The sequence below is a fragment of the Eretmochelys imbricata genome, chromosome 14, assembly GCF_965152235.1.
Source record: "Eretmochelys imbricata isolate rEreImb1 chromosome 14, rEreImb1.hap1, whole genome shotgun sequence".
Taxonomy (NCBI): Eukaryota; Metazoa; Chordata; order Testudines; family Cheloniidae; genus Eretmochelys; species Eretmochelys imbricata.
Window position 1 is genome coordinate 17,342,251 of NC_135585.1, and position 18,231 is coordinate 17,360,481.

General features: G+C 48.0%; 1 protein-coding gene across 2 annotated transcripts in view; it reads left to right on the forward strand.

Annotated features, from left to right (window-relative positions):
* The window catches only part of MGAT5B (alpha-1,6-mannosylglycoprotein 6-beta-N-acetylglucosaminyltransferase B), a 172,470-nt gene that overhangs the window by 130,384 nt on the left and 23,855 nt on the right, over positions 1-18,231 (forward strand). The window contains exons 11-15 of one of the 2 annotated variants that reach the window (XM_077833803.1): positions 2,874-3,004; positions 4,183-4,188; positions 13,192-13,347; positions 14,943-15,089; positions 17,929-18,045. In XM_077833803.1, the coding sequence (XP_077689929.1) occupies positions 2,874-3,004; positions 4,183-4,188; positions 13,192-13,347; positions 14,943-15,089; positions 17,929-18,045 (557 nt within the window). The remainder of the gene's footprint in view (positions 1-2,873; positions 3,005-4,182; positions 4,189-13,191; positions 13,348-14,942; positions 15,090-17,928; positions 18,046-18,231) is intronic. The other variant, XM_077833804.1, reaches the window with a different exon arrangement.

The following is an 18,231-nucleotide window of genomic DNA, read 5'->3' on the forward strand; positions in this document are numbered from 1 at the left end:
ACATTGATAAGATCTTAAGGGAGTCCCATCTTGTCCTTCTCATCTAAAGCCAAGGAGGCTGCAATATCAAGTGCCCTTGAGGCTGGTAGGATTAAAGTAAGGGGAGATGTTTGAGAGACCTCTGAGCCCTACAGGAGATATACAGGACTCCTAACGTGGGATGTAGCTAGAAAATAACACCCCTTCCCACTATACCAAGCCTGGGACACGAAAGAGATGCTAGGCTTATTACCATGTTGCTCCATAGCCCAAAGCTGTTTTCCCAAGCGTGCTGGATGGGATGCATGCTGCTTCCATCTGACCCTAACCTTGACAATGTGCTCCAAGGAAACTCCTGCTTAATGGGCTCTGTTACTTTAATGAGCTTTAATACTTTACTGTCCCACTCCCACTGTTTTGCTAATTATGTTCTCAATCTGCCCCAGCAATTCCCCTCCCCCCGTAGGTTTTTGGGAGTGAAGGACTTTGCTTGGCCATGGCCATTTTTCAGTCCTGGGGATTCTGCAGGGAGCTTTCTGAGCAAACCAATCATTCGTCCTGCAGCAGCGGGGGATTTTATGGCTAGAAAACAAAAGCAAGGGGAGAGAATGCTGGAAAGAAGGAATTTGCTATTATGGCAAACAGAGCAGCAGGCTGAAGCAGCTTCTGTACCTGAGCCATGTTTGGGTGACCCATGCTAATGTGAAAGGGGAGTTGTATCAGCCCAACGGCAGGGACATGGACTCCTTTCTCTGCCCAGTAATTCGTACCTAGCTCTTTTCCAGTGCTTTTCATCTATAGATCTTAAAAGTGTTTGACAAAGGAGGTCAGTGGCATTATCCCCCATTTAATAAATGAGGAAACTGAGTCACAAGAAAGGAGTTGCCCAAGGTCACCCAGCAGCAGAATTGGGACTAGAACTAACATCTCCTGAATCCCAGTCCAGTGCTCAGTCCACTAGGCTGCACACCTGGAGGCTTCTACTGAGATCAGGGCCCTGTTGTGCTAGGCACTGTACACACACATAGTGTGGACAATTCTTACCCCGAAGGCCTCACACTTTTATTAAACAAAGGGAGGATTATTATCCCCATTTTACAGAGGGGGAACTGAGGCACCGAGATATGAAGTATCAGAGGGGTAGCCGTGTTAGTCTGGATCTGTAAAAGCGGCAAAGAGTCCTGCGGCAGACTATATAGACTTATAGACTAACAGACGTATTGGAGCATAAGCTTTTGTGGGTGAATACCCACTTCGTCGGATGCATGTAGAGGAAATTTCCAGAGGCAGGTATAAATATGCAAGCAAGAATCAGGCTAGGGATAACTAGTTTAGTTCAATCAGGGAGCATGAGGCCCTCTTCTAGCAGTTGAGGTGTGAACACCAAGGGAGGAGAAACTGCTTTTGCAGTTGGCGAGCCAGTCACAGTCTTTGTTTAATCCTGAGCTGACAGTGTCAAATTTACAAATGAACTGAAGCTCAGCAGTTTCTCTTTGAAGTCTGGTCCTTAAGTTTTTTTACTGCAGGATGTCTACCTTGAACTCTGCTATTGTGTGTCCAGCGAAGCAACTCACCCCAGGAACCAGCGGCAGAGCCAGGAGTGGAACCCAAATCTCTAGAGCCCTAGGCTAGGCTTTAACCACAAGAACATCCTGCCCTCATACTAGGTGGGCTTCAGACCTCACTCTTGAAGGGAGGTGCAAACAGGCCCCATGCTCAGCCCCATACTGAGCCCACCATGCCAGCAAGGCCCATCATGCCACAGGTGGGATTTACCAGGGTTATGCCAGGGGAAAGGAAGATTTGAAATCAGCTGCCCAGTTGTGCCTCTTGCATGCAGGAGAGCTCAGCCTTGATCCAAGTAGGCGAAGAGAGTGAAAAAAAAGGCCTTTGGAGACAAGGAGCAAAGAGAGTTGGGCAGGGAGGTGAAACGCAAGGGGCATATTTTTCAAACACAGAATTTTATTTTCAGAGGGAGAGTCACCTCTCTGGAGAAGGCCAGGTGGGATTTTAGAGAAGGGCCTGAGGCTGGTGCTTCAGATTTATCCAATAATCTGCCAAGTGGAAAAGAGTCTTACTTGTCGGCCGTAAGCCTGGTGACCGATCACACACTTTGTGACTCAAATATTTTTTCCCCCTGGCTGGATATAATCTATCTGGCAGCCTAAGAAGCAACTTATATTTTAAAGAGACCTGCAGGCGGTTCACAGCTCATATACTTTAATAGCTCCTATTTGCTTTTTCCCCCTTTCTTCTTTTTTTCAATGCAAGGAACCTTTCTGACTCTCTTTTCTTGATTCAGAATGCATGAGTGCCACAGAATAATCCAAGCCTCATGGCCTGCACCTTCGACTGGTTCCAAACACCTCCAAATACGTCCTTGCACTAATCAGTCCTGACCCACATTCTCCTGTGGAGCACATCTGAAGGCAGCTCCTCCACCCCCGCTCCCTGTCTCTCCACGGAGAGGGAAGCACTGAGGTCTTAGTGCACAGTTAAGGTGCTCAGCTGGGAAGTGGGGATTGGGGACACAGACGCAGCTGGACTGTTACCAGATAGGAAGGTAAAGGAGGCAAAGGGGAATCCTGGATCTAGCCTAGGATTTACCTGTGACAGTCATGGAGAAACAGTATAAATTTCAGCCCAGTGATCCCCAGTGCCCCTGTGACACCAGGGCTCAACTCAATAGTTAAACTCCCAGCTACGTGGCTAGGACCCGGAAATGTTTTCATCTCATTGGTGGACTCTGGTAACCATCCCATTCTTCAGTATAAATGACCTCAATGGGGAAAGGCTGCATGTTGCTGAGGCTTTGGGAGGACAGATAATGGAAGACCCCTTCAGTGCACTGGCAAGAGCCAAACCCGTGTATCTTTTCCCCTTGGTTTCTGTAGCTCACACTCCCGACAACTCCTTCATGGGCTTTGTGTCCGAGGAGCTCAACGAGACTGAGCGGCAGTTCATTAAGTCTAACAAAGCAAGCAACATGGCAGTGGTGTACGGGAAGGAAGCCAGCATCTGGAAGGTGGGTGCCTGTACTGACACGATCAGTCCACTGTAACAAACAAATAGCCAAAGGATAATCCCTGGAGTCAATGGAAGTTTTGCCACTGGCTTCAAAGGGATCAGAATCTGGGCTAATGTGCATAGACTCCTAGAAATCAGTGAAAAGACCTAATTGGCCATTTAATTAATCCCTCCCACTGGCTCATGTAGGATTATTTCCTGGATTATATTCCCTAGTGATTTGTCCAGTCCACTTTCAAGTGTCCCAGCAATGGAGCTTCCACCACTTCCCTTGGGAGAGCACCCTATGTCTGAAACTTCCTGTGTGGGCAGCTTATCCCCTGGCCACCTACACTGAGGGGTTTCTTGCACCTTCTTTTGAGACAGCTGACACTTTTTAGGCACTAGATGGACCCACTGGTCTGATCCAGTATAACACTATGGAAGTGAGTGAGCCAAATCGAAACAGAATGGGCATCCCAGGCATTTTACGAAGCAACTCAGCTTCCAACCACCGGACCAGTTAAGGTCTGGACACTCGCTGTTTAGGAGCTGAGCTGACAGCATCTAGTGGTGGCATATCTTTCTTGTCAGTATTTGTATTGTAGTCACATGCAGAGGCCCCAGGCAGGGCACAGAGTCAGAGCCAGTCCCAGCCCCAAAGAGCTTGCAATCTAACTGGACAAGACAGACGGAGGAGAAAAGAGAGAGGGGAAGTTACTTGTGCAAGGTCACGTAACAGGTCGGGCTCAGGCAGGAATAGAATTAAGGTTTCCTAAGTACAAGTCCAGGGCACTAGCCACTCAACCATACTGCCTCTTGTCATCAGCTGGAAGCAACTTTTAGTCACCACAGACATGGGTCAGATTTGAGTCTGTGGCCTGTAGGTGCAAAACTCTTTTCCACTACTCCGTCCCTGAGACAGACAACTGACTTCCTGTTCCAACACCACTTCACTGCTAGGGAGACAAATAGCACCGCTATAACCCCACTCATTAGGCACACCCTCTTAAAAGAAAACAGCACTACCCTCTCTTGTGTAGCTAGCAGTGTCACTGGTTATTGGGGGCGGCCTGAGCTCCACCTTCTTTTATCTGGAGCATGCTCAATGCTTTTGCTTCCATTATCCGTAAGCAGGAGCTAATTATCACCCTCTCTTGATTTTTTTCTTCCATGCACCTCCCTGGGATGTTCCAGTTGCAGGTACTGTATTGCGCTAATCTATTCCTTTATTTAACGGTGCATTTCAGACTAAATATAAATTATCAATAGAAACTGTATGTCTGCGATTGAGCTTTCATCGTCTGTAGGTTAAATGCGGATTGCTAACAGTGGGTGTTTATGGCCTGATACTGTGCTGGGTTCTCTTCTTCCCCATTCCCACCCTTTCTATTACCAGTCCCTCTGAATCTGTTCTCGCAGCCTGCTCTGAATGCTGCAGTCTGTGTTCCATAAAGCAGCATATCTCTGCAACAAACCCTCCTTTCAAAACACACAATTGCAGCCCAGGTATAGAAATCCCTGCAACAATTACATGTATTTATAAGTTATCCAGCACACGCTTTTTGTCACACAGTCTCACAGTAAGAAGAACTTTTGCTGATGGCTAGGCTTCCACCCCACCCCCCGCTCCCTTTTCCCCCTTTGTAAATAACAGCTTTTTGACTTAATTTCTTTTTTTTTTGGCACAGAAATATTCATGGCTACTAACACCCTCCCTCGCAATGAGTGATTCCAACACTTGCCTCGCTCTGTGGGCTACATTGATTTCTCATTGTCTCTCTCCTCCTTGCTTCTTACGGATTTTTAAATAAATGTTATTAAAACTCTTTCGCTGTCAGGAACCAGCTGCCGTAAAAGGTCCATGGAATAGCACCTGCTTCCCAGGAAGTAGGGGCCTGGATCTAAACTCTGAATTCCAGAACCCCCAGTCTGTGAAGAGGATCAGGACCAGTTGCTTTGTCCACCACCCCTAGTTACCAGTCAGGATTGGGTAGCTGCGATATCTCGTGGTAGAAATACCTGCCTCCTGAATTTTCACTGTCCTGCACCTTGTGTAGTTCCTGACACCTATGCAAAATGGGTGTAAAGGGCTCCTGTTGTGGTTTGGTAAGCTTTTACACCCACCGCTCTAAGTGACAACATATTGTGCGTCAATGGAGAATCAGACCAGTAGGGCCTGTGTGGTGGGTTTAAGTCAATGGGACCGATTCTCATTTACACTAAGGCTCTGGCAGCGTAAAGGAGTTTAATATGGGTGTGTAGGTAAAGTGTGCTCATTTTATGTGACCAGAGCATGAAGAGAGGCCTTAGTGTGAATAGAAAAGGAGTACTTTTGGCACCTTAGAGACTAACAAATTTATTTGAGCATAAGCTTTCGATACACTGTATTTTCCACTGAATGCATCCGATGAAGTGAGCTGTAGCTCACGCTCAAATAAATTTGTTAGTCTCTAAGGTGCCACAAGTACTCCTTTTCTTTTTACGAATATAGACTAACACTGCTGCTACTCTGAAACCTGTCTTAGTGTGAATGAAAATCAGACCCAGTGGGCATACTCCTATTAGCAAAAAGAAAAGGCGTACTTGTGGCACCTTAGAGACTAACCAATTTATTTGAGCATGAGCTTTCGTGAGCTACAGCTCACTTCATCGGATGCATACTGTGGAAACTGCAGAAGACATTATATACACGTGTATATAATGTCTTCTGCAGTTTCCACAGTATGCATCCGATGAAGTGAGCTGTAGCAGCTCACGAAAGCTTATGCTCAAATAAATTGGTTAGTCTCTAAGGTGCCACAAGTACGCCTTTTCTTTTTGCTAATACAGACTAACACGGCTGTTACTCTGAAACCTCCTATTAGCAAGTGCTCAGGTAACCCAGTGGTTATGTGTGACAAGTCCCCCTCTGTGCTGATCCACAGAAGATAGGAGTTGTTACAAGCTGCTAACTCTGGCGCTTTAGCAGCAGTTCAAGAGGCCCCTGGTTCAATTCCCAGTGTGTTGGCCAAGGTGACAGCTGCCTGTCATACTCACCAGCCTGGGTAAGTGTTGTACACTCTAGCACTGGGTAGATAGGGTAGAGTTCGTGTGGTCCAAGGAGCTGGAGATGTGTGGGACTCAGGATACCAGGATTTGACATTAAACATTCTGTGTGACCTTGGACAAGCCAGGCCCCCTTTGTGTGCCTCGTTCCCCCATCTATAACACAAGGCTAATGAGGCCCTCCCTTGTAAAGTGCCCCTGAGGCCTAGAGATGAACAATGCAATATAAGAGCAACATATTGCTCTTGAGTTGTAGCAGACAAGCCAAGTACTGCTGATAAGCCCAGGATCAAATACAATCTCTCAAATAGAATCTTTTTGAAGTTCAGAAACATTTGATTAACTTCCCGCCCTTCCTCATTCTTGTTCCTCTGAACTTCCAGCTTCCATCTAGCACCAGGAGCAGAAGCACTAATAAGGAAAACAGCCCATATACATCCAATTTCCCGCTCAGTTTTGTCAGCCAAAGCAGTTCAGATCATTTGGATTAAGCTGCAGATAAGCATCTGCATGCTTATTTCATCCAAACCTGAACTCAAAACATTTTGAGACTCAGGGCAAGTGTACACTAGAAGCGTTACACTGGCACAGCAGCCAGTTACGCTGCTGTAGCTCGTCTGCTGAAGACACTGTATGCCGCCGGGAGAGCACTCTCCTGTTGGCATGATTACTCCACCTCCGCGAGAGGCAGGAGCTATGTTGGCAGGAGAGCATCTCCCGCCAACCTAGCGCCAGTGTAAACAGCGCTTGGGTCACTGTAACTTGCATCACTTCGGGGGGGTCGGTCTTTTTCACACCTCTGAGCGATGTAAGTTAGATCCAGGTAAGTGGTAGTGTAGACCTGCCCTCTGTTATCACTAGATTTCAATGTGAAAATTGCTTTTCTCAGATGCCTCTGATTCCCAAATTCTGGAATAACCCCACTCTCCATGTGTCTTTGTTTTTAAACTCTGCTCTGACGTTTAATGTAAAAGTGCACAGGAGAGGGGCCGTACAATGTAGTAAATCTCAAGGGGTATTTTGTAGAAGCTTTAAAACATACACTAAGAGATTTTTTTAATAACCAAAAATCTTCAGAACATTCTTGTGCTAGCCAGACATGGAGTGGGCTCTCTCCTGTCAAGTAGGACCAAATCCTCTTTACTTTAGTCATAGGAGTATTGCAGACAGTGAGACAGCTAGTGGCCCCGGTTCAGCTGTCCCTTCCTTCTCAACAGAGCACTTACATTCGTGCCTAATGCTAAGAACATGCTCAAGTCGTTTGCTGAATGGCAAGGGGCTTAGCTACATGCTTGAATGCTTTGCTGAAGTGGGCTCACAAAGGCAAGCAGGAATTGGCTCATAGTTGCTAAGTACTAGCTGTCCCTGGATTCTCCAGGGCATCCTGGCTTCTCTCTGTTCAAGTATAAGCTCTATGGGGCAGGGATGGATGTTGGGCTAGATCCTCAGCTGGTGTCAATGTGCATCTGGCCCATTATTTTATGTATTATAGAGAGCTGAGTGCATTGTTGGTGCTCTGTAAACAATAGCACAATGGAAGAGGCTTTCTGGTGCAACGGTATAGTACATTAGTCCTTTACTTCAGGCCATGTGCGTTCCAGTTCTGATTAGGTCAAAACAAGTTTGATGGTCTCAGCAGAGCACCTTGTGTGATTAGCACTCTGCTCCTAGAGACCCCAGCCAGGACAGCATGGGGTGTTAGAGTCCAGGAACTATTGTAGGGAGAACATGCCCAACAGCTGTCTACACTACAGCTGGCTTTTGCAAATGCTATCAGACTCTCCCTTTCATGAACACTACAGCTACTAATCCTTAGATAACCTTTTCTATTAATCTCAAGGTGCTTTACAAAGGAGGGTGAATATTATCCCCCGTTTACACATGGGAAAACTGAGTCACTCTGAGAGGAACTGACTTGCCCAAGGTTACCAGAGCTTGGATTAGAAACTTGCTCCTCATTCAGTCAGCCTGTCAACTGAAGCGTGCTGTCCCATTTGGCTACATACAAAAAGACAGTGTTCTTTATAAAACATAGCACTCACACATACAGCTCCTTCCTTATTAGGCTTCTGTTGTTTATCACACCTCAGCCCCAGCTATTCCAATGTTAGTAAATATGCCGTTTTGTGTTGCTCATTGTTCACATTGCAAGGATCATTCACATTGCATGAGGATTCTAAATACCTGACGTACAATTGATCTGTGCTTTGTGAGAATGATAAACTTGCCAGCAGAGAGCAGGTAGCGTATTGAGCTGGGAATGCAGTTTAGCCCTTACAGCATGGGAAGAGTTCTGCAATGCATGGATAGAGAGCCAACGTTTTCCCATCTGTCTGCAACACTGAGACCTGCTCCCAAGGAGAGAGGCAGAAGTCCATAGAATGTGGAGGGTTCCCTTTGGGCCCCACTGGTTTACCTGGGGAATAACATGCCCTGACTTCATATCAGAGAGTTTTGCCTCAATATCTTTGGAATTGGAACTAAAGGACAATGGCTGCTGAGCTGCACGCATCCTTCATGCCACACACAGGGCTAGTGGGGCCAGAACGGAGGATGAAGAATGGGGGAATCTACTGAATGAAAGATGGGGGAAGTATCTAGGATGGAGAGTTGGAGAATGGGTTTACAATGATGCCAGTGGTGCCAGGGAGCTGGGCTCATGCTCAGAAGGGGCCCCGGACTGCTCCGCTTGCACTGAGCCCCGAGACCCTGCCAGCTCACTCCCCCCGCCCATCACTTGCTCCTCTCAGCCAACCTGCTGGCTGGCTGAGGGCTCCTCTCTGCCCCGTGGCCCCACCCGCTGCCTCCTCTCTGCCCCCTGGCCAGACCCCAGTGCACCTCCGGCTCCGGGCAGTCTCTGCTTCCCACCGCCTGTGGGGCCCCACCTGTCTCCCTGGAGCTGAACTTCCTGAGACTGTTGCAGAAGCCTGGCCAGTCTCAGCCAATTGTGGGGGACTGTGTGGGGAGCTTGGCTGGGCCCCTCTAGGCAAGTGGGTCCTGAGGGAACCCGGCCAGGGCAGTCCCTGGCCTGACTGATCACGTCACTCCCAAGGGGCTGGAGCGATTCCCCACCCCGGGACCAGCCCTATCTATGCTAACGGCTCAGCTCGGCAGATATAGTCACCTCCCAGCAGGGCCGGTGAGTGTGGTCGGGAGGCAGGGCGTGGGGGACTGGGTCTCTGGGGGGTCGAGGGGGTGCTGGGCTGTGAGGGGGCAGGAAAGATCTCTGTGTGTTGGGGCACTAGGGAGTGGGGGTTCTGTGCGGGGTGCTGGGCAGTTGTGGTGGGGCTGTGGGCAGCGGGGTGCTGGGCAGGGGTTGTGTTGTGCAGGGTGCTGTGCATTTGTGGGGGGAGTCTGCGGGGGCACTGGGCATAATGGGTCTGGGGGGGCTCTGGCCATAGGGACTTGCGGGGGTGTTGCAGAGGTGCCAACTTCCAGATTTCCCCAGGGGTGCTTGACCCCTGTTCAGCACCAGGCCCTGCCCCCACTCCATCCTTTCCCCCAAGGCCCCACCTCTTCCCGCCCACACTCCACCTCCGTCCCACCTCCTCCTGCCCCATTCCACACCCTCCCCCAAGCGCCCCCCACCCTCGCTCCACCTCTTCCTGCCCCTGCTCCTCCCCCTCCCGCCCCAGCGCCTCCTGCCCCCTGCTGAACAGCTGATCAGCGGCACACAGGCAGCCCTGGGGGTGAGGGGGAGGAGCTGATAGGTGGGGCTGCCGGTGGGTGCTCAGCACACATTTTTTTCCTGTGGGTGCTCCTATTGGGTGTTGGGTGGCGGGGCTGTGTGGCATGGCATGGGCCCGCCCCCAAGGGCAAGGGGCATGCTGGCAGCACAGGACTGGGTGAGGCACTGTGCATCTGGAAACTGCCGTTTGTAAATAGTGCCCTTGCACTGGGCTGGGTGGAGTGGGGAGGCCCCTGCCCTGCCCCATTGCCCCCGGTTGGCCCCTCACTCTGGAGACTGACCTCCCTGTTGCCATGCTCCATTGCCTCCATGGGGGCCTACAAATATGTTTGGCACTAGGCCCACAAAAGGTTAATCCGGCCCTGGAGAGAAGTCCATAGCCAGAGAGAGAGAGAGATACGCAGAGAGAAAGGGAAACTGCCTCAGGACCAATAGGGACAGAAGGAGGAGAGACTGAATCCCACACATCCTCTGTCATTCCCTGAGTTACCAGAGGGTTGGAGCTTTGAAGGGGAGGTTGCTGTCCGCTCTCAGACAGGGGTGGGTGTCAGTGGGTGGTGAGCTGGGCTCTGTGTTACTTAACAGCACCACTTGCTGGCCATTCTGCAGCAGCATCGTGGAGGAGATTGGGGGTGGTGGGAAACCTGCATCAAGGACAGCAGGGAGAGCACAATAAGGGAAGAAAGGATTTGGCCTTTCTCCAGCCACAGGTTCAGTCTGGAGTCCAAGCCCCACCAAGGAGGGTCCCAACCAGTGTGCCAGCTGGCAACAATGGGGGCCTGGGAGGGAGAGAGATAAGGCAAAGTGTGGTGTAAAGCAGAGACACAGATGAGTGCCAGATGGATAGAAAGGGAGATGGGCCTGGGCCGAAGCCCCTAGCCAACCCCTCTTGGGAGATTTGGCATCCAAACTCAGAGGCTCAGGCTTCTCTCTCAGTAAAAGTCTATGTCTGTGGGATTAGACTGTGGCCGGGGAAAGAACACATTCCTGTGCCCCACGTAGCTGCCTTTTCAGCTGAATACAACTGACAGCCATGAGGCTGCTTCTGACAGTGTGGGTGAATAAATGGCCTCTTTTCCATTAAATCCCCGAGCCCCCAGGTCAGGTGGGTTAATCAGCAGAGCGTGTCTGCGGTTCTGTGGATTGGAACAGCAGCATTGTGTGGCCTGCTTTCCACATTCGTCAGCCCTTCACAGCCGCCTTCGCCTCTGCCCTCCAATCAGGTAGATTGTGGCTTATTGTCTTCTTTTAATGCTGCTGAGAAGTTGTTTTTCCTCCCAGGGCTTGTAAAGAGCCTGGAGAGGGAAATAAGTAGAGGAGAGAGAGATGAGTGTAGTGCTGATCACAGCTAAATTCAAAGGGAAAGCTGTTTCTCTTTTGTTGTTGCTAGCAGGGAAGATAATCTCAGTGAAATCCATGCTTGGAATTCTTGTATGGTGCTGTATTGATCTGCAGGGCTATTAGTTTGATAAAGCGATAATGAAGTCCTTAACAGCTATATGCAATCCTTAAAGGGTAACATCAAAAGAGCTCTAGGATTAATCAGCCTCATACCATCCCCCCAGTCTTCTAAAAAAAAAACCATGCTGAAGTTTTTCATTTTTGCCATGAATGTATGTAGATGGAAAACTGATGCCATTCTGCAGCTGGAGTGGCTGGTTGCTTGGGTCATAGGGCACAACAGTAACAGAAAGTGCCTGTCTGCTTTGTCTTGCTGAAATAACTTCAGCGAAGGAGAAAGAACTAGTTGAGCTTTCTGATCAGTGACGCATTTCACATGGATAACACCTTTATTTCTACATGACTATCCATCCAATCGATTTATGTCTGTTTGCCATTCTACAGGGGACAAGAAGAGGGTCTTGGGAAGAAAGATGAATTGTCTGTATACAGACGCAACTATGCTTTTTTTTTTTTAAATAAACACATTTAACCTGTGGAACTCACTGTTGTGGTAGTTTATTAAGGCAAATAATTTAGGATTTTTTGCAGAGGATTAGATGTTTATATGAATAATTGCACTTGCTTTTGCACAAGGTGGGATGCAAATTACAAGGGATCTCAATCTCCATGCTTCAGTGTATAAACTGATCATTGGATGAGGTCAGGAACATACACTCTCTCCACTACTTGCCACTGATACAGTATTGTAACCTGAGGTTGCATTATAGAGGCTTTGTGACTTCCACTGTTTAATGTCAGGGCCAGGGTATTGGCCTGGACAGACCATTGGTCTGTTCGTGTATGACATTCCTTACGCAGACTCTCTTTGTGGGGCTGACTATATCCAATACCCAGGTATGTCGCCTCTGATTCAGGGAACTGATTTTGCTCTTAGACATACCCATGTCAAAGAGGAGCAGCTCCACATCATTCAGTGGGATTATACGAGTGTGAAATTGGTTTATAGTCCAGGAGTCCTAAAAGTCTGCCTTCCCTGTAGGGGGATTTCCTGCCCTGCAGATTGAGTTCCACTGAATAACAGTAAAAACAATGAGGAATCCTTGTGGCACCTTAGAGACTAGCAAATTTATTTGGGCATAAGCTTTCGTGGGCTAAAACCATTTCATCAGATGCATGGAGTGAAAAAAAACAGTAAGCAGAATATATATTATAGCCCATGTACTGTTTTTTTTCACTCCATGCATCTGATGAAGTGGTTTTAGCCCACAAAAGCTTATGCCCAAATAAATTTGCTAGTCTCTAAGGTGCCACAAGGACTCTGCGTTGTTTTTGCCGATACAGACTAACAGTGTGTTCCGGTACATAAAGACTCCCTTGCTGCTAGAGAGGAGGTCGTTTAGTGTATGTCTACACTGCAGTGTAAATCCAGGGTAAGCGGAACTCAAGTCAGCAGACCCTGGGTTAGAGAACCCAGGGCTTGAGCGTCGACACTGAGGGTCATCCCTAGGTTAAGAATCTTCTAACCTGGGCCCAAGCTCAGGGCTCCAGCATCCACACTGCAGTACGCAGACCCAAGTCCAACCAGCCATATTCCAGACTTCCTAACGCCCTCCCAAAATGTTGCCACTCTAGCCCTTTGTTCATGGGTCAGTGTAGGAAAACTTGACTGTCCACCAAACTTGATTGTCTGGAGGACAAAGAAAGTCAGCCCATGGGATTGTGGGATATTTTTGGCAGACTTCCAGAGCACAAATGCAGCAGGGTTGTGTCTGCACTGCAAAGCAATAGAGCTGGAACCCTGGGTTCCGGCTTGACTCAGGCTCGGACCCTCCAGCCCTGTGGATCCTGGGACCTTGGGTCATGATTTGTGTGAATACAAAAAGAGAGTTAGGCTTGAGCCTGAGTTTGAACCCTGGGCTTAAACACTGAAGTGGAGACGTACCCTTAAAGGCGCTAGGATGGTGAGATCAGACTAAGGAAATGCCCCTTTATTTTGGCATTTGAGTATCAAATACATCTCTTTTGGGGTTCACATGCAGCTGATTTTCTTCGCTTTCCTCCCCCAGGGCAAAGAAAAGTTCCTGGCCATCCTTAACAAGTACATGGAGATCCACGGCACTGTTTATTATGAAACCCAGCGTCCTCCTGAGGTCCCAGCCTTTGTCAAGAACCATGGCCTTCTGCCACAGCATGAGTTCCAGCAGCTTCTGAGAAAAGCCAAGGTACTCAAAATAGGGGTGTGGCCCTTTCATGTGGATTTCTGACAAAGTCCAACATTACTCTTCCATAAAATAACCAGCTGCTGATCAGGCGGACCAGAGTTGCCTTGAGAAATGTAATCTGAGGGGGAATTCATTAGCTGAAGCTCTTTTCGCTGGAGGATGCTGAGGCTAGTGCCACTGAAGCCCTTGCTTGCAGGCCACATCAACTGCAGTAATTATCCAGGAGCCGAGCTGAGCAAATCGCAACAGCGAATTTGTCTGATTAATTTCCCCTTTTTACGAATTGTCAGTGGTCAGTTCACAACATTCTCAAGTGTATTTGTTATTCAAAATCATTCACTAATTTCTTCAGCAAATAACTCTTAGTCTGCAGGTTATTTGAACGGTGAATATTACAATCGAATACACAACTTTTACTGAGACATCTAACTCACGTGATTTACATAGCTAGAACTCAGGTAAATGACTTGAGAAACCAGCTTACACAGCCCCAATTTCGAATGGTAAGATTGATTGATTGTTGGATTGGTAGTTTGCCTTCTGTTGATTAATTACATCCAATCAGAAGAGAGAAACAATACCACGTGACTGTCCAAAGATGGTGCAAATGTTGGATTTTAAATTTTACAATTGAATATACTATTTGGAATTGTCTCTTGGGAAATATTCATACTTTGGGGTTCAAATTTGTTTTTTGCAAGCAGTTGCTCTACTAGAGTTTAAGAGATGTGCATTACATCACACCCATTGTCACACCAAAGTTTGCTCTTGGGTTCCACTGAATGTTCATAGAACACTTTTTGGTCACTATTTGCTCAGCTCTGTCCAGGAGCGTGGGGTCTGTGGATTGATTGACTAACAGCATAACTAGGTCCTGAAATGCTCCTTACTGATATCGGAACCTGAGCCCAGCGCCATAGCACTGTCTAGAGTCAGACAAAGTGCATACTTCCCAGACCACCCCCAGCACTGCCAACCCAGTGACATGCAAGCCCCTATTATATTCCAGCCCTTGGCTTTTCCTGGGTAAGGACTGCCAACTGTGCCTGAATTATGTGATGTGCAAATGCCCACTGGCATACTAAATACCCAAACTCATTTCATCCTGTTACCAGGAAAGAAAACCAGGTCTGTAGACAGGAGAAGCTAGGGCATGTAGCTGCTGTTCCACCTAGGTCTGGTACTGTTTTAGGCATGATTCTGATTTGATATCTAGCAAGCCAGCAGCTTTCAATGTGGAAACAGTAGGACGAATACATGCATGATGTAAAGAGGTGCAACTTCCATTGATATTAATGACAAGGCCTCTGTTATAAATGAAGGGGTAAAGATGTACTGTGTACAGTTTAGCTTTGATAAAGACATCATTTTGGGGAGAACTTTATAACACATTTAAGCTATTGTGAATTGAACTACAAAGAATTTCACTTAGAGTTCAGTTAGATCAGCCTGTGTTTCTGCTGAGCTGAGCACCAGAGAGAGTTCAGATGAGTGAACTCGAGAGGCAGAACTGCTAATGAATTAGAATGCAACGGGTCTGGGCGATGGTGTTCTTCACTCAAGCTCACCAGGGTTTGTGGTTTTGCTTCCTGCAGCTGTTCATCGGATTTGGATTCCCCTATGAAGGTCCTGCCCCTTTGGAAGCGATAGCCAATGGGTGTGTTTTCCTGCAGTCTCGTTTCAACCCGCCGCACAGCTCCCTCAATCACGAATTCTTCAGGGGGAAGCCTACATCAAGAGAGGCAAGTGGTTCTGCAATGTTGTGTGCTGAGAATTTGCAGGTTGGCCTTAGCCATGGCATTTGCTCTGGATTCAAACCAAAGGGGTGGACCAGTTGAAAAGATCAGGCTCTGGATGCTCTTCCCCGCAGTTCAAAGGTGTGGTTAGCTGGGGGTAGGATCAGACCCTTGCCCTCCCAATCTGATCTCTCCCCTCTCGAGACCTGGAGAAGATGGACAAAATGAGACCTGGGTTTGAATTTCAGCTCTGCAAAACAAAACCTGATCAATGAGGCTTTTGCAAAAATCCCACACCATGTCCTAATTGGTTACCCCAGAGACAGACTTTAGCCTGACCCTCCCTTTCCCAAACCTGGGGTTGTAGGCTCCCAGATAAGTTGGGATCTGAACTTGAATTGCTCCTGGTTGTGGTTTTCTAAAACAGGACTGAATATATATATATATATATTTGTGCAAACTCCCCTCCTGGGCCTGCCGCTGGCTATGAATTTAATCTGAGTGCAGCAGGAGCTCTTTAAAAGTTAAAGGGTTGAGAAAATTGAGCCTTGTATTATTAATAAAGTGGATAATGCCGTGTAAATTCCCACATCCCCGCTGAGAAAGCCCCTCCACTGGCCACATCAAGGACCTCTTTCTCAGCTTCTGTTTCCGTCTGAGGCCGTTCCTTACCAAGTGAGTTAGAATCTACCCTAAGGTGTCCTCTATCCTGCCCCACCCTAGATAGCCTCCTTTCCGCTGGCTCTCAGACTGGATTGCATCTTCTGTAGCCACCCTTCTCCAGGCAGTTGGGTGCTTCCGTTGCCTTGGCAGCCAGCCCGTTTGTCATCATTACAGTGTGGTGGCTGCACGCTCGCTTGCCATTCGTCTTGGCAAGAGGCAGAGGCAGAGCAGGGCCACTGTAATTAGCTCCTGTAGAATTAATTCTCCTCCCGTGTCCTCTTTGTGTTTTGCTGATGTTAGCATAATGCAGGTTGTGTTGCGAGGGCCCCGGTTCGCACTCAGCGACTTGGCAAAACTGTGAACAGAGCAACCGCTACGGAGAGTGTGCATGATGTGTGGGTGTGTTTGTGTGTGAGATGGAAGGTGTTGGAATCATTCTTTCAGTGCAGCCAGCCCTGCTGCTTTTAATTTGTGTCATTATAACAGCCGAGCCTGCCATCCTTAGCTGCTGTCACTAGGGAGAAGTGTGCTGATGACAGCAAAGAAGCAGAAGAGAGGGATAATTAATTGCCATCATCTCTTTATTTATACGTATCTGAGCCTTCTGGGCAGGGCTTAGATCATGGGAAAGTTGAAGGTCTTTAGGGTAGATGGGATATTGGTTTTGGTTTTGTGTTTTAGCCCAGCTGATTGGTCGATATGTTAGGAGAATGGGGATTACCCGGGATTGGGGCCGTTGGTTTGCTCAATGGATGGTCCTGCCCTTTGGTGCAGCTGATGCTGTCTTCTTCTCAATAACTGCCAGGTTTACTTTGGCTCTGCATCTTTGGGGAATGCTGTGACCCAGAGGTTCACTTTGCATCGCAACCTGCAGCTGGCAAGGGGCAGAGTCTGTAGCCTGCTGTGAAGAAGCCTCCACTGCGGGTTCTTTGCATTAGTAGCTGGGCTCCAACTCACAGCACAGCTGTGTAAGCAGCGCCATGAGTGGGTTAGAAAACCAGCCTCCCTCCAGAAAGCAGCTGAAACATGGAAACTCGAAATGTCCAGGATGCAAAAAAACCCCACAAATGGTGAACTCTGCCCCCCGGGAAGAAGTCCAGCCCAAGGACTAGACACTCCTTAAGCCTATGAGCTCCATGGGACTTCACTGGCACCTCTGCAGAGGGGAGAATTTCACCTAAAGCCATTTGGCAAAACAATAAAAATCAATCTCTGTGCAAGTTCTCCCACCTCTAATGGATACTTTGTCTCCTCTCCCCGGCAAAGGGCTGCGGGAGCATGATCATGTCTGGCAAAGCATAATGCTCATTATATAAAATGCTCTTTTTCACATCTTCCTTGCTTTCAAAGCCCCTTTGTAACCATTGCCAGTTTTCATCCTCCTTTCTGTTTAGAAAATGTCTCTTCTCTGCACCAGGACTCTTTCCTCTGACCTGTGCACCCCTTAAAAGTATAGCTTCAACTTCCACCCTTTGCCCTACTTCCTGAGACAAGACCTGTGCTTGTTGGCTGCCTTGCAGCAATGTCAATGAGGCTGAATCAACAGATGCCCAAAGCTTAAATAAAGGAGAAATGCATGGAGAGGATGGGAAAGAAGATTGCTCTACAGGATGGAAAAGTGACTGCCAATAGGAAGCAATCCCCAGGGGAAGAGTCCTCACTGCAAACAGGAATGCTCAGCTTTAGTTTTGCAAATTCGAGGGTGATTCGGATTCTAGTTCCAGTTTAGCCCAACACCAAACTTCACGTTTGATCACAGATTTGACATTTGTCTCATCTTTGTAATGAGCATTGTGCTTCTACAAAACCTTGTAGTCAGGTCTTAGTTTTTCAAACCTCACTGATGGGGGAGGTTCCGATCTGGGATGGATTTCATCTGAATCTCTGAGGTTGAGATTTGCCCAGTCGCTGAGGGGCAAATTTAATTTTATTGGGACTTAGGCATTCAAAACCATTAGGCTGTTTTAAAATATCAGCCTAAAGGCTGAGAGCAGGTGGGTTTGGATTAAAGGTTCCACTTTGGATCCATCTCTGCATGCAATGGTTTTAGTAGCTCTCATCACTGTTCCTGCTGCCATCAGCTCACCTTTCACATTGCCTAGCTGCAGGGAGGTCACTGCGTGTGGCCACAGTGCCTTCTGCAGGGAATACCACACAGTTCATTTTTTGTTTCCTTTCTCAGGTGTCCTCCCAACACCCCTATGTGGAGGACTTCATAGGGAAACCTCATGTGTGGACGGTGGACTACAATAACTCAGAGGAGTTTGAAGCCGCTATCAAAACTATCATGAGGACCAAGGTAATTCCTGGCAGAATTCATTGAAACACTGAGATAAGCTCATCTGTTGCTGAGACAGAGAGAATGGAGGGCTGGATTTGCAGGAGTCAAGAACAAGCAGTTGTTAGCAGCCCACGTGTCCCTCTGTGACTGTCCCAGCATTAGTGGCTAGTCACTTCTCTGAAATTGTTTGCACATGCAAGCCAG